The sequence below is a fragment of the Apus apus genome, chromosome 17 (genome assembly GCF_020740795.1).
Source record: "Apus apus isolate bApuApu2 chromosome 17, bApuApu2.pri.cur, whole genome shotgun sequence".
Lineage (NCBI taxonomy): Eukaryota > Metazoa > Chordata > Aves > Apodiformes > Apodidae > Apus > Apus apus.
The window spans coordinates 282354-304995 of NC_067298.1; the positions used below are offsets into that span (position 1 = coordinate 282354).

The 22642-nt window shown below is 40.7% G+C and overlaps 3 protein-coding genes across 9 annotated transcripts in view; 2 read left to right on the top strand and 1 right to left on the bottom strand.

The window, feature by feature from the left end:
- The window catches only part of LOC127391811 (uncharacterized), a 141494-nt gene that overhangs the window by 76041 nt on the left and 42811 nt on the right, over positions 1-22642 (top strand). The window lies entirely within an intron of this gene.
- Positions 333-7594, top strand: DHRS7C (dehydrogenase/reductase 7C). Its single transcript, XM_051634960.1, has 7 exons — positions 333-477; positions 931-1086; positions 1838-1950; positions 3148-3358; positions 3912-4004; positions 5723-5878; positions 7266-7594. Exons 2-7 carry the CDS (start codon positions 933-935, stop codon positions 7472-7474), a joined length of 936 nt encoding a protein of 311 aa, XP_051490920.1. The 5' UTR covers positions 333-477; positions 931-932; the 3' UTR covers positions 7475-7594.
- GSG1L2 (GSG1 like 2) lies at positions 12646-21019 on the bottom strand. Its single transcript, XM_051634883.1, has 6 exons — positions 20986-21019; positions 19722-20045; positions 18180-18227; positions 15042-15194; positions 13532-13643; positions 12646-12994 (listed from the first exon to the last, which is right to left on the bottom strand). Exons 1-6 carry the CDS (start codon positions 21017-21019, stop codon positions 12739-12741), a joined length of 927 nt encoding a protein of 308 aa, XP_051490843.1. The 3' UTR covers positions 12646-12738.

Genomic DNA, 22642 nt, shown 5'->3' on the forward strand with positions numbered 1-22642 from the left:
ATCTTTGTGGCCTCCTCTGGACTCTCTCCAGGAGCTCCATGTCCTTCCTGTGTTTGGGGCTCCAGAACTGGACCCAGTGCTCCAGGTGGGATCTCACAAGAGCCAAGTAAATGGGCAGAATCCCCTCCCTGGCCCTGCTACCCACACTGCTTTTGCTGCAGCCCATGAGAGAGTTGGTTTCTGGGCTCCAGCACATGGTGCCGGCTCATGTCCAGCTTCCTGTCACAGCTGAATTGATCCTGTACTGAAAGTTCTTCCATGACTGACCTGTTGGACTGGGTTGCACTGTAGATTCTATATTTACTTTGAAGTGTCTCTGTCACATGGCCGTTCCCAGCCCTTCTCATTCAGGGGGAGCAGCCTCAACAAATGCAACACTCCATAGAATTGCTAAAGAGCTTTAATTAGACCTGTGATACAAACATTTAAAAAAATACAGAGAATGATTTATCTGTACCTGGAGTCTTCATATCCATAGTAAGTGATTCTATTTTTTCTGTTTTTTAGAACAGAAAACACTTCTATTGTGTATTTTATCTGAAATTAGAATTAAAAGCTTTTTAGCTCTTTTCCTATAATATCATAATTAAAAATCCAGTGTTATATTTTAACCTATATTTTTCCTCAAGGCAATCTTTACTAAAATTCTTTTTTTTTTTTTTCCAACATAGAGTAATTTTAAGTAAAAGGAATCCAGATTTGATTAGACCATGCAATGATGAAGAAAACAGACAAACAATATTACCTTGTTTATTCAATAATATTAATATATGGATTGGAAAACAAACTTCCCACTGCTTCATGCCTTTGGCATGGTGACTGGATTTTCTGTAGATGAACACATTGCTTTTTAAGATAATAATAATTTTAAAAATAATGAATGCATATTTCCATTACTTTTACTCTCATATGGTCTTTTGTTTCCCCTAGAGATGGGTATCCTTGCTGTACTTTTTTTACCATTGCTTCTCTTTGGAATCAGTGGAGTTATTTATATTTACCAGTCACTCAGGTGGCTCTTGTCCAAGTCTGCTGTGCAAAACAAGGTGGTGGTGATCACGGATGCCATCTCTGGACTGGGCAAAGGTGAGTTGTCTAATTTCTTCTCAGTATCAGAGAAGAGAAACAGCTAGAGAACCACCCTCTGAGTGATAAAATGTGTGCATTGCCTTGTATGTATTCAGAGCTGCCCAGATGAAGCAGAAATTAAGAAATGTACTTTTAAACAAATCAAATTATTTTTAAATGTACATTTTTTGTCTCAGCCATAAGTGCTGCTGGAAAAGGTTTTAGACTGCAGACCTTTGCATTTATTCAAAGAATGAGAGGTTTTGTAAACACATTAAGAGCTATTTTTAGCATGTTGCTACTATGAGATCTTATTACACACAGGCTGTCACTGCAGAGTAGCAGCAAATCAGGACAAACAGCTGTCACCTTCCTCTTTGCACATTCCTTTTCAGCCCTTAAAGACTTCAACATTTCCTGCTCCCTGTAAACAACAGTTCTCACCCCTCTTTCCCTGCTCTTATCTCTGCCCTCTCTATCCCCCACTTACTCCTCTTCCCTTGACAGTATCTCCAGCTGGAATGCCTGGCTATGAGTAATGGTGGCTTCATTAAACCATTACATTAAATTTTAATTTGTTAATCACATATATATTAGTGCCATTTAGTGCTTTCTTTGTTCTCATATGTATTTGTTCTTTCCAAATTAATGAATTTTAAAGCATAGATTCAACTTCATTAGCAAAAACAGCACCCCGTTTTAAGAAAAATAAACTAAATCAAATTCTTATGATAATTATTAAATTTTTTTAAATGTATTTCTCTTCTAGAATGTTCTCGGGTGTTTCACACAGGAGGAGCAAGGCTTGTGTTGTGTGGCAGGACATGGGAAAAGTTAGAAGCCTTGTATGATGCTTTAATTAGTGTGGCAGACCCCAGTATGGTAAGGATTTCCTCACTCTGCTTTGAAAATTCACAACTCAAGGTAAATACCTTGTTCAGGTACACAAAGCAGTTTAAAATCCAGTAAAACAAGGTATGTGAAACATGATTCACTGTTAATGGCCATTTTTGTTACCCAGGTAACACACCCAACACAGTTCAGAGAAAGAAAGAGAGAAAAACATCTCTGAAGGTCTTCAGAGCATTATTAGAAAAGTCCAAGTCAGAAATCCTACTCTCTTGAGCTAATTCAAGGCAATTCCTGTAAAGCAACTGAGTGGTCCTGAATTTTGAACAAGCAACCCAACCACAGATTCTAGCCATAGGGATTTGTAGATGAGAGGGATCCAGAGTGCTTCATTTAATCACAGGAACTATCACTCTTTTTTTCACATAATTAGAGTGCTTAAGGAGTAGGAGATAGATGTAAAGATTGAATTAATTTTGAGTTTCTCCACTACTTTGGGAGAAGTCCCAGCCGGAAATTTGTGGGAGCATATGATTCCTCACTGCCACTGGGTCACCATGCAAGTAGGCACCATTCAGCTCTGGTAGGACCTCACCTGCAGTACTGTGTCCAGCTCTGGAAGCCTCAGCACAGGAAAAGCATGGACCTGTTGGAACAGGTCCAGAGGAGGCCACAAAAATGACCCAAGGGCTGGAGCAGCTGTGCTCTGGAGACAGACTGAGAGAGCTGGGGTGTTCAGCCTGGAGAAGAGAAGGTTCCAGGGAGACTTTAAAGTACCTTCCAATACTTGGAACAAACTTTATAGCCCAGGCTGTTGTGATAGGACAAGGGGTGATGGTTTTAAACTAAAACAGGGTAGAATTAGACTAGATGTAAGGAAGAAATTTTTTTCAATGAAGGTTGTGAACACTAGATCATGTTGCCCAGAGTGGTGGTAGAAGCCCCATCCCTGGAAACAATGAAGGTCAGGTTGGACGGGGCTCTATTTGATCTAGTTGAAGATGTCCCTGCTCCCTGCAAGAAGGTTGCATTGGGTGATCTTTAAAGGTCCCTTCCAAGCCAAATTCTTTTATGATTATGTGGTTCTATAATACCTGTTGCTGAATGATCTTCTTTCTAAAAGAAAAATATCAAAGATTTTGTGAGAATGGTAGGGAAATTTACAAGACAGTAAATAGAAATACATGTTTATGTAACAGTTATCCTTGAAATCCATCTTTTCTTTGGTAGACGTATGCCCCAAAGCTGATACTTCTGGATATCTCAGACATTAACTGCATTCAGGATGTAGCAAAGGAAATCCTGAATTGCTATGGCTGTGTAGATATACTGATCAACAATGCAAGTATGAAGGTGAAAGGAGCAGTGCAGAGCATTTCTTTGGAACTTGATAAAAAGATCATGGATGCCAACTATTTTGGACCTATAACATTAACCAAAGGTATTTTAATTTTTTTTTCCTGTTTTGCTGTTACCACTGAAAGCTGGAGTTATTGGCATGACGCTGTTTCATTTTCATTTGTTTGGGGCCTTTTTTTGCTGCCTTCACTATAATAAAAAACAATTATGTGAAAATTAGTGGACTGAAATGGATATGAAGATGATCGGAATCAGACTGCCTGGATTTGGAAATAGATTTGTCAAGAAATATATAAACATTTGAAAGACATAATTTTTTTACAATGCCCGTTTATTGTAATTTGCATATGGTGACTCCTTTATTTACATGTTTGCTGCTTTGTTACAAAGACAAAGGGTTTCAAAATCCTTGTAAGGATACAGACAAGCTAGCAATTAAATGGGATGGTACTGCACCCAAATCTGCATGTGGAATCCAAGTGAAGTCTGGAAGACAATCAGTGTGATATTTTTGATTGCAGTATTGCGACAACCTTCATTAAAGTTGTGCTCTCCACATTTCAGCTGTCACTTTTCACTAAATACATTGGACTCTTTCACTTACATGGCTCTTTCTTTTCTTTCTTTTTCTTCAGCCATTCTCCCCAATATGATCTCAAGAAGAACTGGCCAAATTGTTCTAATTAATAGTATCCAAGGAAAAATAGGAATCCCATTTCGTGCAGCTTGTAAGTTACACACATATCAAAAACGTACATTCTAAAGCATAATTTGTGAGTATTCCATGTCCCTGACAATAGGTTATTGAAAGCTCTAATTTGCATCCCAATTCAGTAAACCATTTGTATTCAGTATTTGGCTGAAAATTATTCAAAGAAGTGGAACTCAAGAAGAAATAGTTAAAATACTATCTTTGAAGTGTAACTACTGCCTAATGTACTTGGGGACAAGAGTGTATCAAATGTGACAGGAAGGATTTTTATGATCTTAGGAGACATTCAGGAAACTTGTAGGTCTAACGTGTACTGGGAGTGTTGGAAACCACACTGAAGAATGAAGCAGTGTATAAATACAACATGCTAGTTAGTACTGGAAACTGCTTAGGGGGACACTCCTGTACTCAATGTGTTCAGGTGTGGGAGCTGCAAAGGAGGTGCAGTGATTGTATTCTGCTTACTTTGTCAGGAAATTTTCAAAAAGGTCTTTCATGCAAAGCTGATAATGAAACTGAGCTGCCCTGAATTATGAGTAAAGGTCTTTGCATTAATAAAATGTAAGGTTAGTGGACAGAAAACAGGATAGACGCAAGTACTAATTTTTAACTGTTACAGTTGGAATGAATGATGGGCTCTAACTTAAAAGGTCTGTGAGACCTCAGGGTTGTGACTTACAGTTCCACGATGCCAAAACACACTGACAAAACAGCAAGGAAAGTAGTGGAGAAAAAAATGAATGAAAACAATCCTGTCTTTATGCCTTTGTATAAATCTGTGTAGTGCTTACATCTGGAACGTTGTGTGCAGTTATGGTCCCCCATCTCAAAAGAACAATAAGAACTACCAAAAATGCTCAAAAAAGAAACAACACATGAATGGGACAACTGGAGTGGTTTTCATCTAGGAAACAGCTGATTGTGTCGAGACACATTGTGTGTGTATAAAATCACGTGTAGCAGAAAAACTAACAGAAGTAGTTGTTACAGTGCCTCTACCAATACCTATGTTGCATGAAATTAAACTGCCAGAAGAAGGAATTATATTAATATTATATTAAGCACAGATTTATTTTCACTGCAAACTGAGGCAAATACAAGGTGGACAAGTGCTCTGCAGCTTTCCTGCACTTAAGAGGTAGTTCTGGTTTTTGGTCAGGGTTCATATACTATTATTCTTCTTAAATAGTATTCTCAACAAAAAGGCACTAAGCACAGTTTAAAAACCTCTTAACATTCAGTAACTTTAAAATCAATATTAAAGCACATTGGATTGCTGCTGTAGGGCAAAGGCCTGATTAGTTTACAAAACATTAGTACTCCTGCATTGCAGAAGAGGATGTGTCACAAACTGCAGCAGCAGATGGTGTGGGGACTCATCTCAGGGACAACTCTACATCCACCAATGACATTTTTAAACTGTAGAGATAATAAAAGTGTTATTCCTTAACTCAGGACTTAATATTTCTGACAGGGAAATCCAGACACGTGCTCTTTGACATGTATAGGAAGACACAGCAGATCGCTCATGCCTAAGTGCCCTGTACAAATAGTTTTGTTCTTTTAAAAAATGGCATATGACAATTTGACTGGGTTAAAATAATTCACTGTTCGTTTGACTAATCTTTCTATGCTCAGTTTTCCAGACATTCATGTTTTATGGGGCTCTATCATACATCTGTGTGAATTCAAATATTGAAACATGCAAATATGGGGCTTTTTTCTTTCTTTTAGATGCTGCTTCTAAGCATGCTGCTGTGGGCTTTTTTGATTGTCTCAGAGCTGAAATGGAAGAATTTGATATTTCTGTCAGCACTGTGAACCCAACCTTCATCTGTTCATACCATCGTCAACCAGCACCTGGCAACTGGGAGGCATCCATTTGGAAATGTAATGTTTGATACATTAAAAAAGATAGTAGATAAGGCCCATATGGCAGTGTGGAGACTTTTCCCAGGGAAAAGAAAAGAGCATAGGGAAGAGCTGAAATGGCAGAAAGGCTGTTCAGTTTAGGGGAGAAAAAGAGAAACTGGAGACAAGATTAGCCTGGTTAAAAGACAAGGAATGTGGAGAGACCATAATCTTTGCTGGAGATATGGACCGTGGGATTGAGTGTATCGTCAGCAAGTTTGCTGATGAGACCAAGCTGTGTGGTGTGGTTGACACCCCAGAGGGAAGGGATGTCATGCAGAGGGACCTTGACAGGCTGGAGAGGTGGCCAATGCCAACCTCATGAAGTTCAGCAAGGCCAAGTGCAGGGTCCTGCATCTGGGTTGGTGCAACCCCAGGCACAAATCCAGGCTGAGGGGAGAATGGATTGTGAGCAGTCCTGAGGAGAAGGACCTGGGGGTGGGAGGAGATGAGAAGCTCAACATGAGCTGCCAGTGAGGGCTGGAGCCCAGAGGCCAATTGTGTCCTGGGCTGCATCACAAGAAGTGTGGCCAGCAGGGCCAGGGAGGGGATTCTGTCCTTCTGCCCTTCTGCTCTGGTGAGCCCCCACCTGGAGTGCTGTGTCCAGCTCTGGAGCCCTCAGCACAGGAGAGACATGGAGCTGTTGGAGAGGGTCCAGAGAAGGGCCACCAAGATGACCCAAGGATTGGAGCAGCTCTGCTCTCATACAGGCTGAGAGAGCTGGGGTGTTCAGCCCGGAGAAGAGAAGGCCCCAGGGAGACCTTAGAGCATCTTCCCGTACTAGAAAGGGGCGTACAGGAAAGCTGGGGAGGGGCTTTTCATCAGAGAAGACAGTGATAGGACAAGAGGTAATTGGAGAAGGGAGATTTAGATTAGATACTAGGAAGAAATTCTTTACTATCAGGGTAGTGAGGAATTGGAATGGATTGCCCATCCCTGGAGGTTTTTAAGGCCAGGTTGGATGAGGCTTGTGCAGCTTGGTCTGGTGGGAGGTGTCCCTGCTCATGGCACAGGGGTTGGAACTTGATGATCTTTAAGGTCCCAGCCTTAATGATTCTATGATCCTATGTGGAAAAATAAATACACCATGGCATGGGAAATGGAGCAGAGCATGAAAGGTCCCAAGGGAGAGTTCCACTGCACTCAAGTTGCTCCTTCTCTTCAGAACGGCAAGGTTTTTACTTCAGAATTGTAGAAAGACTTTAGGGACATCATACTGATGAGGGGAAGGGAAAGAGTAGGGGATTGAAAGTGTGTAGGAGTGTAACTCATTTGACTGGTGCACTAGCTGTGTATCTTTTCACCACCATTCCCTCAGAGGTATCTGTCTGTCTGACTGTAGCTCTCACTCCTCTCTAATTTTCAGTCTTTTTCAGGAAGGTGGCATATGGGGTGCACCCCGTGGAGGTGGCAGAGGAAGTCTTGCGCACGGTGAGCAGTAAGAAGCAGGAGGTCCTGATGGCCAACCCCATCCCCAGAGCAGCAGTTTACATTCGCACCTTCTTCCCTGAGCTGTTTTTTGCCATTGTTGCCTCAGGGATTAGGGAAAAGCTAAAGACAGATGAGGAAAATTAATCTTGGTTGGTTCTTTTCTCTGCTTTTGACTTGGGAAAAAAAAAAAAGTCTATATTTCAAATGTCAATGATTTCTGCTTTTCACTGTGGGTAGAATAAAGGAGGTTTTATTACACACAAACCAGCCAGTGTCTCACTTGGTAATTCACTCCTGTTGACACACAATCCTCTGTGGGACTGCCACATTTCTGAATTTAGTGAATATGATGAGATGTTTGCATTGTTTGTATTACAACAGTGTGCAAAAAACTCTGCTAGGAACTCTATCATTGTTATGAGAGTGATTCTAAAAAGGTAGGTCAAGTTTGGGGACTCTGGGTCACCATTCTATGACCGGCAGCAACTGATCAGAATACTGTATTAGTGCTGAGACTGGTGGAAACTCACAGCAACCAAGGGATGGGAAAGTAGAGAGATGTGGGACACACAGCATCAAAAATCAGTGGAAAATGGGGTTAGAGTCTGAATCAGAGTGCTCCTCAGATGTGTTTTTTGGAAGTACCTGCAGGATATGCAAGTGGTGAGCCCAGTTAAGGGCTTGCCTAGTTTAATATCATTCAATATCAAGATCATCCGTGACAGGACCCTGGAGTACATGCTTAAAAGACAGAGTATAAGAATGGGACAAAAATAAGAAGAGACTCCCTGCATTATACTCTCCCAGCTTCTGTTTATCTGCTGCACAGTTTGAAACAGAATCCATCTCTGTGTCTTCTTACACTGTCAATTTTTCACACACTTTAAAAAAATTCCTATTTGAAACATCCCATCCTTGAGGAAAGACTTCCTTATGTTTGCTTTAAACCTAGTGTGTTGGGTTTGTGTGGCCAGGTTTTGGAAGCAGTGGGGATGAAGGAGCAGCTTCTGTGAGGAGCTGCTAGAAGGTTGCCCTGTGTCCAACAGAGCCAGTGCCAGCCTGCTGCAGGTCAGCCCCACTGCTGGCCAAGGCTCAGCCCAGCAGTGGCAGCACCTCTGGGGTAGCATATCTAAGAAGGGGGAAAAAACCCTATGCAATTGCAGCCAGAGAGATGGGTGAGAATATGTGAGAGGAACAGCTCTGCAGACGCCAAGATCAGTGAAGAAGAAGGCGGAAGAGGTTCTGAAGGTGCTGGAGCAGAAATTCCCCTGCAGTCTGTGGTGAAGACCATGGTGAGGCAGGCTGTCTCCCTGCAGCCCCTGGAGGTCCATAGTGGAGCAGATATCTACCTACAGGCTGAGGAGAACCCCATGCCAGAGCAGCTGGATGCCCCAAGGTGCCTGCAGCCGTGGACATTGAGTTGCCCTGTACACTCTTCTGTGGGGGTAATTTATCATCATGTCTAACATAAGCATGGACATTACTCATGTCAGTTGTGTAAATTCCACGTATTCCCAAAGTTGTCTCAGTCATATTCATTCTTCCTTCTCTTCCTTATCCCGTTTTCCAAGTCCATGCTGAGGATTTACTCCCTTTTTGTCTCATCCTGGACAAGAACATAAATAAAGCTAACACAAGGGTGCCCTGATCTTCAGGTTTCTTTATCTAAGAGCTTAAATTATGTCTCCAGAACCTTCCCCTGGCCTGTCTTGTGTCCTCAATACCCACAGAGATCATGAGTACCTGCTTTGTTGCAGACGTTGTCAAAACGCCTGCCACTCAAGAAGCAGGGAACCCAACAACAAGTCCTGCTGCTCCTGTAACTTTCAACACCAGCTGCACTCTTTCTGTCAGTAGGAGTGCATGAAAGGAAAGATGGAAGGAGTTCTCTGGACAAGGAAGCACATGGTTATCATCATGCAGGGACATTAACCTTTTCTTCTATCTCTAATTCAATTGTTCTGGCTTCAAGTCTACCTCCCTCGGGGAAGTAGTTCAAACTAGCAAGAGGTAGCCAGTTCCTGCAGGAGCTCTGTCTATGTTCTGTTGTAGAACTGGGCTTTAATTGTGGTTTGAATGTCTCTGCCTTAAAAAATGTCAAACTTCCACTTTGTCCAAAATGTTGTTGCTCCTCACCAGAACTCTACTCCCTCAAGCAAATGGGCTTTTGCTGTGTTCTCAGTTATACTTGTCTTTGTGCCTCAGCAACAGCCAAGCCCTTCACAGCTCCACAAAAACAAGACACAGAATAATTTAATCAGGAAAGGATCAAAGAATAATAGGACATCACAGCTAAACATGAATCAACATTGTCTTGCTTTGTTCTGAAAGCAAATAGATTGCATGTTAAAATAACCTGAATAATTCTGCATTTTGCACTTTCTAGATATCAGCAGAAATTCTTCATTGGTTTGTAATACCTCACTTGAAAAATGTAGAACAGTTCAAGAAACCACAGTGAAAAGTAGTGAGAGTGACAAAGGTAAGATAACACCTGGCATCTATAAATAATTTTTTAAAGAACAGTTGTATTTTTATCTAGAAATTACAAGAAAGTTGTATCTAAACCATTTTTGAATGCTTAAAATGTGCTGCCAAGAGGATAGAAGGAAACTGGTCTCTATTTCTGTTGCAGCAGGACAACATGCAAAAATAGCTGCAAAGGAGATTTACAGGGAAATAATTTTCTGCTAAGAATAGTTAAGCACAGAGGATAAATTGTCAGAGAAATTTTAGAATGCCTGTCTTTGGAAGCTTTGAAGAAGAGATTAATGAAACATCTGTAAAAAAGCAATGTAGATTTAGTTTATCCTGCCTAGAGGAAAAGAAGGATTAGGTGACCTTTTGAAAGGGTCATACTTTTCTAGAAATGTATGGGTTTTTTCTCATCTTGAGAACAAGGCTTCTCCACTGCTATTTCCAAAGTAATATTTTTTTTCCCTCTGGGGAAATCTATTATTTAATCTGAAATTTTCTATTTCGTTTGTCCATTTCTGCCTAAATAATGGTGGATGTATCTTGCATATAAAAATATTATGATAATAATAAATATTATGAGATAAGCTCACTAAGAGATACCTTCTGTGAACCTCACTCAGGCATATTTTAGTCTATGTAGATTCATTAACAACACTACCTTTTTATAAATTCTGACAAAACAAGCCATGCAGTTTTAGCTGTAAAGGTCATAGGAGAAAGGCATTCAAATGTAGCATATTTTTTCAGCTCCTCAAATGACTAAAGGGCACATAATTTTCTTTTTAACGAGCTTCGGTCACGCTGTTTTAAATTGACTTTTTTTTTTTTTTTTTTTTTCCCCTGAAATCAGCTATCTCTTGGTGTCATCCAAGAAATTGACATTGCTGGACTAAAGGGCCCTTGAAGTAAGGCAGAATTTAGAAAAATGCTAAGGCTGGAAAGTTTGAGAAGTGAGGAAGCTCTTGTCTAATCTTAGACATCTCTCCTACGTACAGAGCTGCCCAGAGCTAACCTTTCAGATCCCCTCCTTAATCAGTGGAAAGAAGCAGGTGCCTGTAGCCTGTGATTTATCTGACATACAGCTGAGGATGACAGGAATTGCATCCTGTAAGTGCCTATTTCTCTCAAGAACTGGACTCTCTGTAACCAGTACAACTGTATCTGTCACAGCCATCTGAAGTTTACTGAGACGCCATGTTCATCAAACTTGATTTGGTCAAATGGACTTGAATAAAAATGTCACAGTATTTGTGAAGTTTTGAGGCTGGGTGTGGGTTTGGATTTGGTTTTTATTTGGTTGCTTTCAAATAACATGGTTACAGGATTTACACCAAAATTATCAGTGTCTACAAACTGGGAGTCAAAAGTTGAAATAAGGGCCAGATTGTGAAATCTTGTGTTGCAAATTGGGCTGAGTCCTGCATTTCATCGGTTGAATGTCTTTACCAGACACCCAGCAGAAGACATGTTCTTCTTGAACGGTCAGCACGTGAGAACACCAGATGGTCTGAGATTTAAGAATTGATCAGGGTGGGGGTGGTGTTGCTCAAGTGTTTTACAGCTCTTGTCTGCATACACCACTTTATAGGACAAGACAGAGAAACTCTGAGATACAACCCTGAGGAAGGAGCTCATGGTAGAGACCACCAGACTGTTTTTATAAGCTGCAGGCTAAGAAAAAAAAAAATATAAATGGAGGTGCTTGGATGAGATAGTTTAAAGAACTTGTAGGCACCAACCAAGTATGTTCCTGGATGACATTGGTATTAATCAATGACAATCCAGGAACAACATGAGATGGGTAAAAATCTACTGTAAAGAGACCACAGTTATTATAAAGGAAGAGAAGAAGAAAGTCAGATGTAATGAGGAATAATCTGTCTACCAGGGAAGATGTTAGAAACACTTCTATCACAAAGAAATATGTAAAACAGATGGAAGAAATTAAGATTTTTGTGCTCAAGGATTTGAGACATTCTGCTAGAGTGGATAACAAACTCTAGCAACTATTTTTTTCCCCCACAGAACTGAAGGTGGCAGTTCCAGAATACTCAGTGTGCTGTAATGAATAAAGACAGACTTTACTGAAGATGAAAGGGAAGATCTCAGTGACAGCACACCTTCTACAGGGAAGGATGTTGCCTTCACCTGCTCCAGCTTCAGCAAGTGGTCCCAGCAGCCCCAGACCCAGAGAGCTGTGTCCTTCCTCAAGAGCCCAGTCTGGACCAAGATCTCTGCTGTGCCTGGGATGTTGCTCCAGTGGTGCTGGGGGCAATGCCCATGTCACCACCCAAGATGAATGCTCACACACTGCCCTCATCAGAGTTTCAATGACTAGAAATAACCCTGAAAGGCTCTTCCCTCTATTAGCCTTTCTTTCACAGTACATCCTATGATGGTGTATGGTGGAACTCTTGAATCATAAGCTGTAATACACAGATTTTCCTGAAGAGATTGTACCTTTAATAACAAGTTCTTCAAACAATGAACCAAGTGTAGACTGCCCTATTTGCTGCCCTGCTCTTCACGGGTGTTGGTTTGGGATGGGATTTTTTACAGTTTTTTCAATAAATAATTAGGGTGGAAATCCATAATGCACTGAAAGGTTGGATTAGATGATGTTGGAGGTCTCTTCCAACCAAAGACATTCTGTGATTCTGTGAAATTCTAACCAACTCAGATACTTTACATTAGGATTAGAGACAAGTTAAAAATCAGAGCAGTAGACAACTTGTGTCACTGTCTTCTGAATGGAGACACCTAGATCTACTTTTCCTATACTCAGTCTCCCTTGAAACATCCATGCAAATATAATTTCTTTATTAAGAAAAATAACTAGCTCTACACAAATATACATTTTTATTAATTAATACTGTTTCATTCTGATCTACTATGATGATTTACAGGATGCCTTGAGATATGATTCTGATTTACAGGACTGAAATCGTGGTCAGGTGACGCAAGCCTTTTATTTGGTGTGCAGGGTCCTCTGTACTGTTGAGAAAGGAGTTCACATACACATTGCAAGCTTTCTCTGGAGCTGTGGGATCAGGAAACTTGTAGTTAATCTTTAAACTCCTTCCCAGCATTTTTCTTTTGTGTTTGAATTCCATGACAGTTTTTGTATATTTGTTAATAGTGGTGACAGCTGCAGCCATACAGCAAGCGAAGGAGGCCCATGCCAGGCTATAAACAAAAAGGTTTATCAGAAATTAGCAGAACATTTTAATATCCAAGCCCTTCCATTATATTTTTTAAAATACTGAAACATGGTTTCCAGCACCAAATAATGTGTTTTTGCCTAAGTTTGTTTTCAAAGTTTGATTGATCTAGTCTGACATGTTCCAGATACAACAACCTGAAGGATGTATCTATAAGGAAAAAGGGAGCCTAAATGGCTAGAGCTGGAAGAGTTTTAAACAACTTATGCAAGGCAGTTGTCCTGGGATACCAGGGTACTAAATCTAGATCCGATGTATATGGAGAAGAACCTCTGCTTCATGCAGAGCAGTTGGAGGTTCCTGTGCTGTCTAAAGGATGGCAAATGCAAAACTCAAGCTTGTGCATTCTATGCAACTACCTAAGACAACTGAATTTGTAGGAAAAGCATCAGTTTACTGAGCTGAGGTAGACTCATTCCTTATAAATGAGGTATAGATTCCTTGAACATACGGTAAAATGACTGAAATGTAATGGAATAACCAAATATAAACCAATAGGTACCAATAGGACCAGCTATAATCCCAAGTGTTAGGTCTCCAATCTTCAGGACCCAGATTTACAGTCATTTGAAATACAGTTGTGTACATCATGTGAGCAACCATGCCCAGAAGACCTGGAAAATATGGTAAGAACAGTAGAAAATGTAAATTGAGGACATTCTTATTTGTCAATTTTTGCAACTTTTGTCCCTTGAGGCCCTGAAAAGTATATTTAGGAAGTATCTAAATTTAAACCACTCAAAAATACTGGGCATTATAATTTAGTTGTATATGTGTGTCATGTATTTGCCTATCCAATTACTAACATAGTCCTGCGACACCTGCTCCATGTGCTAAAGGAATCTGGGGGAGCAATGGGACATCCAGCCTTGCCCTGAACTTCCAGGGATGGAGGATCCACAGCTTCTCTGGACAATAAACTTGGTTTATTTAGCCAACAAAACTGAGATTGGCAAATGAGTTAAATGTGTGCTGATGTTCAAGACAAAAATGTACAGTAAAATTTATTTATTTATTTATTTATTTATAAATAATTAATGAAGAGAGGCACAACAATCACAAATCTGTGAAGACTAAATCCAGAAACATTAGGATTAGGGTCAAAAGCCAAAATGTTGAAAAAGACAATCTTGAGATTAATTCTTTGCCATCTGTGTTTGGCTTGCAATTAGATGCCATTCTAAAATATTTGCTTTCACCAAGTATAAAGTATTTGCTTTCACTTTGGATAATCCTGAACATCTGAAGCACAGTGGCGTGTGTTCCACAAGAAATTACAGTAAATTGTATGATTGCTTCTGTCTCTAAAATGCTTCTGTCTCTGTGCAAGATGCTGCATGTTACCTGTAATTGTTGTTTTTACTGCAACCTTTCCCAATAACAATTCTTAATATAGACAGAGTTGCAGAGGACTTCCATCTGGAAGACACCTTGGGAAGTCTCTGGTCTAAACTCCATCTGCTCATCACACACTCAACACTGAATTTAGACCTAATTCCTCAGGTTAGATTAGGAACTCTTTCAAGTTTCTTTCAAACTGAATTTGCCTGGAATGCTATGATTAAATAGCCCTGGGTTAAGAAATAATATACAGAAAATGAAAGGCAATTTTAATGATGATTTGCTACTAACAATTATCTAATTACATTTAATTCCCTCTTAAAAATGCTGTATTAATTTGGCTATTGCTAATTTTATATTTAGTTGGAAATCAAAAAATGAAGTTCTTTGACAGAGTGCTATTTTTTAATCTTTGACAAATAACCTGACAAAGAAATTTAAGATTATAAAATTAAAATAATTAATACTAAAAAAGTATAAATATAAAAAAACCATGAAGAAATAATTAACTGAAAATAATGTTTTCCGTAAAATTTTGCAGCACCTTGTCTTGTTAGGTTCTTTGTAGCTATCGTAATAGTTTTGAAACCCAGACACTGTTATTAATTTTCAGGTGGATGTCTATCTGTGTTGCATTTTCTGATGTAGTACATGAAGATCCTGAACTGTACCTGCTAACACGGTGACCACTGCAGAAAAAGCATTGATCTTTAGCCCATCCATGGAAGAGCTGTAGTAGCATATTTCCACTGACATAAGAATGGCTCCAGTCAGAAGCAGAATGATGTGCAGCAGCTCTGCTACAATAGACAGCCATAAAACTCCTGGAAAATCAAATCAATTAACACTGATGTTTTAAGCAGCCATTTAGTATTTTCATAATTTCTTTGTTCTTCATTTATGTTGTTTACACAACACCAAACAAAAGCTCAGAGGCTGTGAGGACCTTGCTGTACCATCTATGGGAAGATTTCAAGGTCAATGGACATCCTAAATTATAATTTCCTCTGCTGATTTAGCCATTCAGAGGAAGAGCACTTGCATGTTCCTGCTCTACACTTAAGAATTTTAAAATACAAGGTGGGGCAATATGGTTTTATGCTCAGTAGCTACCCCAAAATCACCATAAACCAAGCTAGTATAAAAAGAATTACTATCCAATTATATAGTCGTTGACATCTCGGTTGCTGAGTCCAGAAAGAAATGTAACAGATCATGTTACCCCACTAACAAACTGTAAGGCTACACATAGAGCCACATAGCCTGAGAGCTCAGTCATTAAATAAAATCTTCCCTGTGGGTTCGATTTTCCACCAAACAGGGTTTTGATTTTTTGGTCAGAGAAGCCTTCATGAGCCCAGAAACTCTCCAGGTTTCACTGAGCTCAGTGCTTCTGGTTATCTGCCAATTCTTCTCTTTCTGGATAGCTGCTGATTACATTTTACACAACAAGTTAACCTTCCCATGCAAGTTTCTCAGGCTGCTGTTTCACTGTTAGCCAACGTCCCCCAGTCAGGAGCTCAGCAGTGTTGGCTGCTCCAGCTACCGGAGCTTGCATCTTAACCTTTCTGAGAAGTGAGCCATCATTACATGTACACTGAACTACAGTGACAAACCCTGTGCATGATGCCTCAGGATGACACAGCCTGGTTTGAGCCAGGATGAAGCCAATTTTCCTTTTACTGATTTTTTTTTTTTTTTCCCTTTCAGTAAGCTTTCTTTTAACTAGCATCAGAGTGTTCCAACTAAGGCTGAGAAGAGAGGAATGTTTCTCTAACTGCTGGGTCTTCAAGGTTGCACCTTCATTCTGCTGGCTCAGACACTACAGGGACATCTATGACTCCCCCCCCGCCCTATAGGAGGCTGAGTTAGACAGCAAAACTGGCCAGAGATGTTCCATTCCATATATCTACATGAGCTCAGAGGAAGGTCAGAGATCACAGAAGACAACTTCCTTCCTGATTCTTCTTCCCTTCTCCTCCATCCATGGCCGGCGTCTGGGGAGGACTCTGTCCCTCCCTCACTGTGGACCCCCAGGGTCCAGCTCTCCTGACCCTCATCTCTCCCCACTTTCTCCAGCAGCTCCGGGATTTTTCAGGACTATTCCCAGCTCAAGAGATGCTGTGGGAGTTGCTGGGGGTGGGGGGAGGTGAGAGCCTTTTGCACATATCTGAACATATTTGTATATAATTGTATATATCTTCTTATATCAGTAGTGTTTAATTAAAGCTGTGTAGTTTAGTTTTCAATTTAGCAAAGTCTCTTTTTCCCTCTCTTCTTCCCTACCTGGGTGGGAGGGGATCGAGGGCATTGTTGTCGAACCCGAGTCAAATGGTGAGAGCCAGGTGAGCCTGATGCATCGTGGGTTTTGTGCACACTGCAGACATCTGCACATGCACCACACAAAATCCCTCTTCTCCCATACAGGGCAGGAGCATATTTTCACACAGGATTTCACTACCCAGGGATAGCTTCTCAGTGTGGGTACCAGGTATCTAGATACGGGTTTAGAGTCATAGAATCATCAAGGTTGGAAAAGACCTTTGACATCAAGTCCAACCCTCAGCCCTCCATCCCTGTGGCCACTAAACCATCTCCCAAAATGCCACATCCAACTGTTTTTTGAACACATCCAGGGATGGTGCCTCCACCACGTCCCTGGACAGCCTGTTCCAAGGCCTCACTACTCCTTCTGTGAAGAAACTTTTCCTAATATTCAGCCTGAACCTCCCCTGGTGCAGCTTGACCCCGTCTCCTTTTGTCCTATCGCTGGTCACCAGGGAGAAGAGCACAACACCCACCTCACCACAACCTCCTCTCAGGCAGTTGTAGAGAGCAATGAGGTCTTTTCTCAGCCTCATCTTCTCCAGGCTTGACTTACAGGTGCCTGTGGCATTTGCCAATGTTGTTCACAGTTAGTTTCAGCACTATGTACAGCAGTGGTTTCGTGTGTGAGGAGCACTCAAGGCAGTGGCCATAATCCAGCCTTCCTTTCTGAGGATCATGGCTGTGACTAAGAACCACATCTCATTTCTGCTTTTTTTCTCACACTAGAAGAGTCTTGAATTCTTTGTGCAATGACAAGCTGCAAGAGATGGAAGAAGGGCTGGCCTTCAGATACTGAGTCTTCTTCCCAGAGGGGTTGCAATTGTGTATCCAGGAAAGTATCCAGTCCCACTTTCCTGCACATGCAATTTCAATTCCCTGGGGAAGAAGGAAGAGGGTTTTTCTCTGGATCAGCCATTGGCAAAGTGATTGGTCTAAACACATCAGTGGCTTCCCTTGGATAGAGGTGCTGAACAGCATCTGCAGGCCTGTCTTATAGCAAGAGGCATGTTTGAAAGAAAGAGGGCAGCTCTCTGCCTTTAGGAGAACGGAAGCGCTGGGTAAGATCCCTGGAGGGGATGCAGATGCCATCAAGAATGGTTTGGTCCAATACACATCTCCCCCAGGTCCCCTCACCTGCCCTTGCTTACACACTTCACTCTGCCCTTTCCGCATGGAGCAAACCATAAAATTCCTGATGGAATATGGACGTGTAAGGACAAAGGGGGCATAAAGTTACAAATCTTGACTTCCAGTATCCATATTCAAAGTCATTTTAAAAAACTTCTCTATTCAAATAGAGTGTTTTCAAAAGACACATTCATATTTTAAGTCATGTGGACTTCATTTTGAAATTGAAAAACTAAATAAAGGACAGAAAACTGTGTGGGATTGAAGCAAGCATTTTTTAAATGAAAATACGTAATATATTGGTAAATGTGATAAGGACAGTTTTATATACACACAAAAAAGTTCATATCTACCTTGATCAGCAGCTGGAGTCAGACTGATGAAGCTTCTACATTTCTCACCTAAAGCAATAACATTTATTTTAAAATGAAGTTCCGGATTATTTTGTATTCTGTAATGATCTAAATAAATACATTAATAGAAAGCATAAAATGCAAAATCTATCATAAAAGCATAAACTGAGATGATCAAGAGAAACTATTTCTGATGTGTAGTGGTACACAGAGTCTCTGGTACATTGACCTACTCCTGGGACCTAAGAGAATACTTCCAGACTTTTTCAAGGCAGAACAAGAGTCTGGAAGACTTAGAGAAAGGCTGTGAATTGCTTTCCAAATGGTTTTAGCAATGAAAAACTGAATAGAAAAGTGCCCAGTTCCTTTGAATGACTAGCAGCCTGTGTACCCTCTTCCCTGTGAAAGAAGACCTGCTGTCCCTACAGCAACAAGGCTGCTGCTCCAACAAATTTCTTCAAAGCTTGATTCCAGTTTATTTCTATAAGCTTTGATTTTCAAACCCATGTGACCAACTAACCCCCACACAGATGCTGTGAACAAAGCTCTTGGAATTAATTCTACTCTGCTCTCAAAATACAGGATGTTTTTTTTTCAGCTACCAACTGCACTGAGTGGAAAACAAGAACTGGCATAGCAGATGCACAAATTAAACAAACCCAGGATCCACAGAAATCACCACCTGAAAGGTATCTTTTAGAGATCCTCAACATTTACCCTCTTATAATTGCATAACTTAAAGACCTTCTGGCAGAACTGGGCTTTCAGAAGAGGTGACTGAGAACATTTTTTAAACACAGATGACAGCTGAATTGATTTCTCTGGAGTTTTGTTCTAGTTGTCATTTGTAAACTCATCAGCACTAGAAGGGGGAAAACTTAGTATTGTTCTGGGTTTACAATAAATGACCTATTTTTTGAACCAGCTAAGCCATTCCCTTCTACAAGAATCCAACAAGCTAATTTCAGTGTGACATTTACATGCATGGAGTGAAATACAATTCAATGCCACCATTCATGACTAGTAAGTCTCCAGAATGTTTTAGCAGGATGAAAATCACCTTCTCCTTTGACTTATAAAAGCTGAGATTGCAGTCAGAAGTAAAAATACCTGTGCTTGAGAAAAATCCATGAACACAGATCTCAGAGCTTTATTTGCTCAAATGATTTTTAAAACAGAAGTCACATTGTGCTTTTTATATTGCAGCAGGGGATCATACACAATCATTTCAGGCAAACGTGTTAATTTTTGCCTAAGAGACTAACACCAGAAAAAACACCTTCTTGTTAAAGCAGTTTAACTTGCTGCTCTGGTTAGAATAATAGGAATTTGAGAGATCTTTGCAGAATTCATTAGGATTTTTTTAGGAATTGACTAGATAGTACCCTCTAAAATTCCCCCTTCCCAGAGAAGAGGAACTTTTCAAGAATACTTTTTCCTTTAAAATGCACACACTATATGGCAGAGAGGGGGAAGGTGACACCAAAGAAGTAGGAAGAGCTCTGATAACTTTCTCGAGTAAATTTACACAGTTTTACTCACCTTCTTCATTTATAATTTCTTCACAGGAATACCAAATCCCAGCATGAAACTTTTGATTGACAAACTTGTCATGTCCCGTCTCCCATATGTACTGCACAGCGTTGCTGCTGTTGTCCTCTGGGCTGTTGAAGCGGATGCAGTGATCTCCTCTGCTCTGTCCTGTACAGAAAGGTTTGGCGACTTTCCTTGTCCCTTCACACCAGTAACTGCTGCTGAATGCTGTAATAGAGAAGACTAAAGAGAGAAAACTGAGAGAAAAGGCTGCTGAGGCTCTCTGCCGTCTGTCTGCAGCTGGGACTGGAACTGGCATCCTCCAGGACTGCACTATCAGTTAATTCTAGAAACAATCTCTCACAAAGCTCTATATGGATCTGCCTGGTGAAACACCTGTCCGGAGTTACCATCCCATTCTTTGTTCCTCAGAAAATTGTACAAGCTGAGTAGTTAAGACAGAAAGCAGAGATATGGGCATGATCAGGAATCATGTGGCAGGAGAGATTAAGGGTATAGGATAGTGTTGTTTGGCAGTAATGCGTTAAGAAATGAGAAGGTGGGACAATAAAGTATAGTTTGTTCATGAATTACAAAACTCAGGGGCTCATACACCAGAAGGCTGTGCTGCCATCCAGTGTGACCTGGACAGGTTGAAGAGCTGGGCAGGGAGAAATCTAAACATGCTCAATATGGGCAACTGAAGAGTGCTGCATCTGGAGAAGAACTCCAGACCTGGGGGTTGTGGTGGACACTCAATATGAGTGAACAGTGTGCTGCAGCAGCAAAGAAAGCCAATGGTTGCTGGGTTGCACCAACAAAGGCATCACCAGCAGAGATAAAGAAGTCATCATCCTGCTCTTCTCAGCACTCGTCAGGCCACACCTGAAATACTGTGTTCAGTTCTCATCTCAGCTATACAAAAAAGATGTGGGCAGGCTGGAGAAGGTCCAGAGAAGGGACACAAAGACCACCCAAGGACTGGCAAGCCTCCTGTGGGAGCAAAGGCTGAGAGAACTGGGTTTGTTCAGCCTGGAGGAAAGAAGGATCAAGGAGACCTTAATGCCATTTTCTGGTACTTAAAGAGTGGCTACCAAGGTGATGGAGACTCCCTTTTTACAAGGAGTCACATCGAAAAGATAAGGGATAATGGGTGTAAGTTATTCCTGGGGAGATCCCAACTGAATATCAAAAGAAAATTTTTCATTATGGGAACAGTCAGACATTGGAATAATCTTTCCAGGGAAGCGGTGGATTCCTCAACACTGGATACTTTCAAGACTCGGCTTGATGATGTGCTGGGCCATCTCAGCTAAAGCGTCTTCCTACTTAGAGAGGCTTGACCAGATGATCCTTGAGGTCCCTTCCAACCTAACATTCTGTGAGTCTATGAAATGTATTGCATGAGCATTTATTGGCTAAAAAAAAAAAAAAAAAAAAAAAAAGAAGAGCAAATCAATTAGCTGGATCTTCCTTCAAACTAAGTGTCATATTCAGAGATTTTTGCTGGAGTAAAAGTGAGTGTGAATGAGGGTGGTCAGCGTTCAGCATCATCACCTTCCTGATTTACCTTGTGCTGGTAAAAATTCTGAACAGAAACTCAGAAGCTGAAAACTTCAACTCTGCATTTTGTCTTTACGACCTGGTGTCACAATCTGTTTGTGTGATTACAACATGGGAATCCTTAATGTGGGTCTGCTGCACTGACCAAGCCCTGGGTAGTGTTTGCTCTAGAGAGGGATCACAGAGCCAGCACGAGTATGAGCTGCAGAAAATTTTTATAACTCAGCAGGTAAAAACTAACAATGTTTTGAAAGTGAGAACAGCCTCAGCTGCTGGGTATAGCTATCAGTGGAGTAGATGGGACAACTTGCAGGCTACTGGGCAACAGTAAAGACATGCCACAGGACACTCTGTGCATCTGCTCATCTAGGGTCTAGGCAGACCTCACAGTTTCTTGAGCATTCAGGCACAGTTTCTTAAAGTGATCTCAGAACAGCTTCTGTGCCAGTGCACTGTTCAGGTCTTCTGAGTTTAACCTGCTACAGAGCTAATCTTACTCATGGCATGATGCTTGTAAGCCAGACTCTGAAATTATTATATTACAAATGTTTTCTGTATAAATCCATTAGATTTACTCTTGTTTTCACGCTTTTCTCTGCAACTAGAAAAGTTGCAAACAATTTTCTTTAAAACAAAACCTGAAATTCATTGGCAGTTTCTCCAGCCTTGCAGCTGAAGCTGTGAAAAAAACCTGCATATCATAAGAACTGTAGCAAAACTTTAACTGCTGGTAACATAATTTTTAGTACATCTAGTTTCTCCCTGATCCTGTAGTGATGGTGCATTTCACACAATATTATCAGAAAGGATAAAAATAGCTATTACTGAGCTGCTCCCTGGCAGTGAACTAGATTCAGCAAGCTTCCTACGTTAAGAATTTCTGTATTCTAGGTCATCTTTTAATGGTTTAGTGAGGTGTGTATAAATATATGTATGGATTTATGGAGCTGGATTCCATTCTTGTAAAACCTCTGGCAAAATTCCCATGGAATTTCAAGGGAACAAGATCAGCCCTTTCATGTTTTAATAGTTTTCTGACTTCTTATTGGCTAAAGGACAAACCACTGTAAGCAGACTTTCTGTGAAGTTTAGAGTAAGTTCTCTCTGCCTTGAATCAGAAAACACAAATCATAGTTGGAGTCCAGCAAGCTTAGACATTTCAGTAGATTCCCTCACTTCCTTGTATTAAGATTCATTAAACAGTTGCACTCATAAAAGAAGATATTTTTCTTTTTCTTCCCCCCCCCCCCCCAGGACGGAGTCATACAATGGACTGAAACTGCAGCATCTCAGGGACCAGTTTATTAGGATGGGCATGGTAACACTTTTTGGTCTCTGTTTCAGCATGGGACTCTAGTCCAGAATAT